The 7839-nt window shown below is 50.6% G+C and overlaps 1 protein-coding gene across 1 annotated transcript in view; it reads right to left on the reverse strand.

The window, feature by feature from the left end:
* Positions 1-524: 524 nt before the first annotated feature.
* The window catches only part of LOC119970891, a 136573-nt gene continuing 129258 nt past the window's right edge, over positions 525-7839 (reverse strand). Inside the window, exon 7 of the mRNA XM_038805999.1 lies at positions 525-686. Coding sequence (XP_038661927.1) covers positions 525-686 — 162 coding nt within the window. The remainder of the gene's footprint in view (positions 687-7839) is intronic.

The raw sequence follows: 7839 nt of genomic DNA on the forward strand, positions 1-7839 counted from the left end.
GATGGCAGAAGTGGCATAAAGGGCCACGAGGCGAGGAGAGTCCGGCCGCCCAAGAGAGGGGGAGACCGTCGACCCAAACACCAACCTCCCCCTCGCCATCAGGAGATGAATGGAGGACCTTCCTCAAGAAGGAGCTGGCCGCCATGAAGGAGGCGATTAGAATCGAGATTCAGGTGGTGGTGACGGAGGCGACGGTCTCCCTACAAAGAACAATCGGCGGACTGGGAAAGAAAGTGGAGGCACAGGAGAGGACGATTCAAGACCTCGAGACAGCTTTGATAGACCAGAGTGACAGGACCGTTACTCTGGAAGCAGAGGTGAAAAGGTTGATGGCGGCCCAGGGGAGCTTGAAGGGGAAGGTTGAGGAGCAGTAAAACAGGTCCCGACGGCAAAACGTGAAGATTATGGGCCGCTGGAAGGCATCGAGGGCAGAGACATGACAGAATATATCGCCCAAATGCTGAGCAACCAAGTTGGGAGAGACAGCTTCCCTAACCCCCCCAGAAGTCGACAGGGCACACAGGTCACTCAGAACGAGGCTCAAGGCACGGGAGCAGCCGAGAGCGATCATCGCAAAGCTGTACTGATACCAGGACCGTGAAAGGATCCTGCGGTGGGCTAGACAGACGAAAGCGAGCACATGGGAAGGACATAAAATCCAGATCTATCAGGACATTGAGGCAGACCTGGAAAAAAAAGGACCGAGTTTAATCAGGCAAAGTAGGCGCTTTATAAAAAGTGGGTACGATTTGGCATGTTATTCCCAACCAGACTCTGGGTCACGCACCAGAGCAAGGAGTACTATTTCAATAGCCCGGTGGAGGAAAATGACTTTGTACGGGCCAATGACCTGGATAAAGATCAGGTGAGACAGCAGTGAAGGCGGGTCGGAGGATGATCACTGAAAGAAACAGAAAGGGAGACTCCTAGGCAATGTTCATGTTTGCACAGGACTGTACTGCCTCGTTCTGATCAGAAAGACCGGTCACAGGGGAGAGCGATACAGTGAAATGGAGCTGAGGGGGCAGGGAGAAACAACAGGCAGTCTGCAGGCATAGGCAAATGGCTAGACCAACCCTGGGAGGGGAGCCACCATACTAACGGGCAGAGCTAGGACGGGAAGACAGGCAGTAAGGGGGGCCGCGGTGCACCTCTCGGCATGGAGGGAGCGCCTGGAAAGAGATGGGGGGGGGGCGGGCAGGGAGGGAGGGGAGAGATGCAGGTAGGCGGGGAGAGGTGGGCAGGGGAATAACAAGGAATATGTAGGAAACAGGAGGGGAAAAAAGAGTTGCCACTCTGATTGGCAGGGAGGGAACAGGCCGAGGAAACAAGATGGCGCCGCAAGCAGTCACTTTGGAGAGTCGCTAAACAAAGGGAAACCCCAGAGTTCAGGGGCGCACCCAAGTGGCACACACATAGTTGGCGGTTATATTGGGTGTCCCCTGGACAATGGGAAACGCCGGAGCGCAGGGGCCAGGCCTCGTTGTGAGAATGGCGACCATGGCCATTCTGCACTGCCCCCTGACAAAGGGAAACCCCGCCAGGTAAGTATGGTCGACCCTCAGGAACAGGGGGGGGGGACACCCCCATCAGGATAGTCACCTGGATTGTAAGGGGACTGAACGGCCCAGTGGAAAGATCCAGACTCTTCGTCCACGTAAGCCTGAAGGCTGACATAATCTTCCTGCAGGAGACACACCTGAGGGAGAAGGACCGACTGCGGGTAAGAAAGGGCTGGGTGGGACAGACATACCATTCATGTTCCGGGACGAGGGCTGAGGGAGTAGCCATACTGATTTGCAAGAGGACGAAGTTCACGGAGACAAGGACGATTACGGATCAAGGGGGATGGTACATGGTCAGCGGTTTCCCAGAGGTGTTCTGGTCTTGTCTCAACTTAGAGAGCTTCTGGGTCTCCTTCATTAGCGCCATGTCAGAGATGCTTAATGTCGAACTGGAGCCATGACCACTGTTATCAGACTCACGGTGCTGCAAATGGGGGTGGAGGTGAATGTTCTCGCCTCTGCCTCGTTAATAGTCCGGAGATGAGTTCTGCTTGAGTGGAGGTTTCCTACTCCGCCAAGTGCCTCGTCTTGGTTGGGTGTAGTACTTATAGTACTTATAGATAGTCAAGTACACCATTAGGGGGGGTCAGTAAAAGGGTCCTATCTAAGTGGCAGTCATTCATTTCCTTTAGCTAGTTGCAGTCAGTTCTTAAGTTCAGTTTAATGTTGGGAGGGGTTACGTTAATTGGGGTTCTTGATTTTTTTTGTATTGTAACTTGTGCTAACTGTTTTATTTTATTTGTAAAAAAATGTTCAGTAAAAATAAGTTACCCTCATCGCCAGATGACCTCCCTTCCACCACAAGGTCAGAAATGGGGATGTTTGCGGATGACTGTTCAGCACCATTCGCGACTCCTTGGATAATGAATCAGTCCATGTCCAAATGCATCAAGACCTGGACAATATCCATCTTGGGCTGATAAGTGATAAGTTACATTCATGCCACACAAGTGCCAGGCAATGACCATCTCTTACAAGGGAGGATCTAACCACCACCCCTTGACATTGAATGGCGTTACCATCGCTGAATCCCCCACAATCAACATCCTGGGGATTACCATTAATCAGAAACTTAACTGGACTAGCCACATACTGTGCCTACCAGGTGTCATGTGAGAGTACCTTTAAGAAACAGTTGTGTAAGCAATGTACCTTTAAGAAATGAAACTGATCATATTACTGAAGTGATGTCAGAGGGTGGTGGGAGCTGAGCTCACTTCTGCTTTTTGAGTTTCAGTTTGAGAAAGCAGCTGGGAGTGTCTGTGTTTTGCTGTGAGCTGCATGAAGAAAACAAAGGACTGTAGCTGAAGTCAACAAAAGCAGCATATAGGTGATATATCTCTCTGCAATCCAAAAGACTATACATATTGAATGTAACCTAATGTGCTACTGTTTGAAGGTTGGTTAAGTCTTTTGGATGTTAAAAGGACAGCTGAAAGGATTACTTAGTCTTTGGGGGGTTATCTTTGAATTAATGGGTGTTAAGATATTCAATCGTTGTTTTAAAAAGGTTAACTTGAGTTGATAGAATAAACATTGTTTTGTTTATAAACACACTTGTTCATTTCTGTTGTCCCACACCTGTGGAGTAAGCCATGTGCTTCCCACACCACAATCTATTAAAAGTTGTGGGTCAGTTGAACTCCATGATACACTTTGGGGTTCTGTAAATACGGACCTATAACACAGGGCAGGTCAAAGGCTTGGAATCCAAGGATGAGTAACTCACCTCCTGATCCTCCAAAGCCTGTCCGCCATCTACAAGTCACAAGTGAGGAATGTAATGGAATACTCTGCACTTGCCTGGTTGACTGCAGCTCCAACAACACTCAAGAAGCTCAACACCATCCAGGAAAAAGCAGCCCGTTTGATTGCTCCCCCTTCCACAAACATTCAATCCCTCCACCACTGACAAACAGTGGCAGCCGTGTGTACCATCTCCAAGATGCACTGCAGTTACTCACCAAGGTTCCTCAGAGAGCACCTTCCAAACCACTACCATCGAGAAAGACAAGAGCCGCAGATGCCTGGGAGCCCCATCACCTGCAGGTTCCCCTCCAATTCACTCACCACCCTGACTTGGAAATATATCGCTGCTCCTTCACTGTCCCTGGGGCAACATCCTGGAACTCCCTCCCGAACAGCACAGTGGGTGTAGCTGCACCTTAAGGACTGGACTGCAGCAGTTCAAGAAGGCAATTCACCACCACCTTCTGAAGGGCAACTTGGGTTAGGCAATAAATGCCGACCCTTCGTAAAATGCCCTTGAATTCTCCATTTGAGCATAACCAGTGACACCCACATCCTGTAAATGAATAAAACAAAATGATGCACTTTCAGGCACTTCACGTGAACAACAAAGGATTTTATTTACAAGTACCTACAAGAGCAGCAGCATGTCTGCCGCTGGGTCTGGAATGCTTTTTGATTAACGGAACTCCTCCCTCTGGGGTGATTCCCCACTCCCGGTTGGCCAGCCAGGTCAGGTGACATTTGGTGTTGCCAAGGGACAATCACCACAGGGTATGAGACCCACCACAATGCTCCAAAAGAAGAGGAGAAAGTGCAGTCACACTGTAGTAATCCACTGGAGGCAGGAGTTCCGTCACCACACCAATATTTATTTACAATAACGATATTACAGGAGCAGCTACAAACAGTGCTGCTAGCAGTCCAGTCAACTTAAGACTGCTCACAAAGCCTACACAGGTGATTATATGGGCCCCCTCAATTGAGGTTCATTGCACCCAATTGGAGTTCATTACACACACATGATCCATTCACCTTTCCGATAAGTTACAGAACAATCTCTTAAAGAGCCCTATTGTTTATAAAGTGGTTTTAAATATGAGTGAAGTTGTTTGTTATCTTTATGGTTCATCATTTCCAAGGACTCAAGACAGAGAATTTCAACATCTCCTCCTTGCCAGAAACTCCCACTTATTCTGAAAGTCTTTGGGGTGGACTCTCTGTTTCAGCGGCTAAGTGGCGGCTCAAATGGAGAATTCAGGGGCATTTTACGATGGCAAAAGTGGCAGCGGACTCTCACCAATTCCGGCACCAGTGAGGGTCTAGCAGCCATGCCACATACCTGCCAATACAGACGCAGAATGGCCGGGGCCGTGCATGCGCATGACAGCAGCCGGCCGCGTCCACGCCATACAACATGGCACAGGCCACGCATGGACCCGGCATGCCAAAGAACACCCCCCTATTATCCCCGCGGACCATCTCCATCTCCCTCCCCCCCCCCCCACCCCCCCACCCCCCCCCCCCCCCCCCCCCCAACTGTGGGGGCGCAGGACACAGTCCGCAGCTGCCACTCCAGCTTTACGAAAAGTGAGGACTCTCAACCGACACCGTCAGGAAGTTGGCCCATCGGCGGCGGAGCATCGGGGGAGGGCCTCTGGTGACGTCCTGAGGCTGTCCCGACGGCGTGTGGCGTAATCATTGAGTACGGTGATTTTGAGAGGGCGGAGCATGGAAAAATGGCGCCGCCCCCAATTTTGACGTAAAAATAGATTCGCCGGCAGATAGACAAATGCAATTTTGGCGTTGGTAACTGGAGAATCCCGCCCTTTGTCTTTATAATTGAACAAAGTGCATCATCACCACATTACCACCCAAAGGGCAAGAACAAAAGATTGGTTGAAATGAGGAATTATCTGCTAAATTATCAAATTTAAATTGATGCAACCTGATCAAAATCAGCTCCAATTCAATTAGTAAATACCAAACAGCAGAAAGCTGAACAATCAGATTCTCCAATTGTTTTAAAGATACAAATAGAACATAGAATCTCTACAGTGCAGAAGGAGGCCATTCACTCCATCGAGTCTGCACCGACCCTCTGAAAGAGCACCTTGCCCTATCCCTGTAACATCGTAGCCCCACATAACCTGCACATTCCTGGACATAAGGGGAAATTTTTTTGCCATGACTAATTCACCTAACCTGCACATCTTTGGACTGTGGGTGGAAACCAGAGCACCCGGGAGAAACCCACACAGAGAGAAAGTGCAAACTCCACACAGACTTTCACCCAAGACCAGAATTGAACCTGGGTGCCTGGCGCTGGTGAGGCCAAGGCTAACCACTGCGCCACCGTGCTGTCCTTACCAAGTACCAAACTAAAGTGGCAGAAAGCAGCCAATGACTCAAACATATTTCTGAGTTTGCCTGGAACTGTCATCTCTAATATTTCACTGATCTGAAAACTTGCTGCTCAAAGTAAGAATAACATTGATAAGTGAAAAATTGAAGAAATTGGAATTAGATGCGTATTCACAGAATTGCCGGTAAATCCCAAATTGTTGGAATACTTACATAGAACATACAGTGCAGAAGGAGGCCATTCGGCCCATTGAGTCTGCACCCATCCGCTTAAGCCCTCACTTCTACCCTATCCCTGTAACCCAATAACCCCTCCTAACCTTTTTGGAAGCTAAGGGCAATTTATCACGGCCAATCCCCCTAACCTGCACGTCTTTGGACTGTGGGAGGAAACCCATGCAGACACGGGAAGAACTTGCAGACTCCGCACAGATTGGGTGAACTTCCAGTCTCCATTTTCCTGGTTCCTCCTGATTTGCTGTATTCCATGTCAATCACAACAAGCCTCCCATTTACACTTTGGCTGCACCAATCACCTCAACTAAATTTATAAATCCAGTTCTAACAGCGTCCCACTCAGATCAAATAAGAATTGGAGGCAACAAAGTTAGGCTCCATTTCAGCCTTGTAGGTAATATTTTGGTACCGATATGGTATTGGTGCTGCATGTCCTCACTTTTGGCATGTCCCATGTCAAATGGCACCTTGGTGAGGATGTTAACATGGATGTCAGGATTGTGCATTGCAAGTATGCAGAGCAGGCAGATTGTGTAACACTAACTTGATACCAGAGCTGCCATTTTGTATCCTGCTGTTTTAGCTGGCCTTCTGTGGTAGTATGACTAGAGGTATTACAGTAAATAGAAATGCCGAGACACCATTGGTGGAGAAGGCTCGCTGCTCATTGGCCCAATGGTATGTAACACTCGTCACCCATTGGCTAGAGCTGTAAGGTAGCTCCGCCCTGTAAGGCGGGGTATAAGAGCCCGTGTGTTCCCCACAGCTTCCTTTGTGTAGCTGAGCTGCTGAGGAAACATCTTGTCTATTAAAGCCTTCAGTTCGGACTACAACTTCGCCTCTGTGGTCAATTGATTGTGCATCAATTTAATAGACAAGTTTTAAAGGATGGAGCTCCGCATCAAGCTGGAGTGTCTACAGATCAGCCCCCATGCGGCTAACGCAGCAGCAACCTTTAAGCACTGGTTAGCATGTTTCAATGGCTACCTCGGCACAGCAGAAAGCACACCCACGAGGGAGCAGCAACGACAGATCTTGCACTCGAGAGTGGGCCCGGACATCTACACGCTCGTCAAGGATGTTACAGATTATGATTCCGCAATGGAACTACTCAAAGGACATTATATCTGACCAGTAAACCAAGTCTACGCCGGGCACCTACTGGCAAAGGGATGGCAGAGCCCTGGTGAGTCACTAGACAAATTCTATTGTGCGCTCCTCGTGCTAGGGAGAAACTGCAGCTGCCCACAAGTTTCGGCTAACGAACATACTGAACTTTTGATCCGGGAGGCTTTTGTTGCGGGTATGTAGTCCCCGCAAATCCACCAGAGACTGCTCGAAAAAGACACTCTGGGTCTCAAGGAGGCACGGGCCCTCGCCAACTCGCTGGACGTTGCCTCCTGAAATGCCTGCGCCTATGCCCCCGACCGCGCGGCGGCCCCCTGGGCAGCGTGGAATCCCCCCCAGCGGACTCGGAATCGCCCCAGGCCTACACTGCAAGACGCCCCGGCAACCCCGCTGGGCCCCGTTTCTATTTCTGCGGGCAGGCGAAACACCCCCGACAGCGCGGCCCAGCCCGTTCGGCAATGTGTAAGGGGTGCGGCAAGAAGGGCCATTTCATGGTGGTCTGCCAGGCCCGGGCGGTCGCTGCGGTTCCGGGCGGTGAGTGCGGATTGCCGCTCCAACCTTCTCCGCGGGCCCCTAGCGGCCCAGGAATATCACCAGCTTCCTCCCCAAGTGCCACGTGGGGCCCCCGGGCGCCGCCATCTTGCTCTGCTGACGCCACGTGTGGGGGATGGGCGCCGCCATGTTGTCCAGCCCCAGCCATGTGCGAGCAGTGGGCGCCGCCATCTTGGACCGGCCCCAAGGACCCCAGCATGGGTGACCACACACCATCCGAAGACGATTCTGAACTTCTGCCACG

This window comes from Scyliorhinus canicula, chromosome 9, assembly GCF_902713615.1.
Source record: "Scyliorhinus canicula chromosome 9, sScyCan1.1, whole genome shotgun sequence".
NCBI classification, from domain to species: domain Eukaryota; kingdom Metazoa; phylum Chordata; class Chondrichthyes; order Carcharhiniformes; family Scyliorhinidae; genus Scyliorhinus; species Scyliorhinus canicula.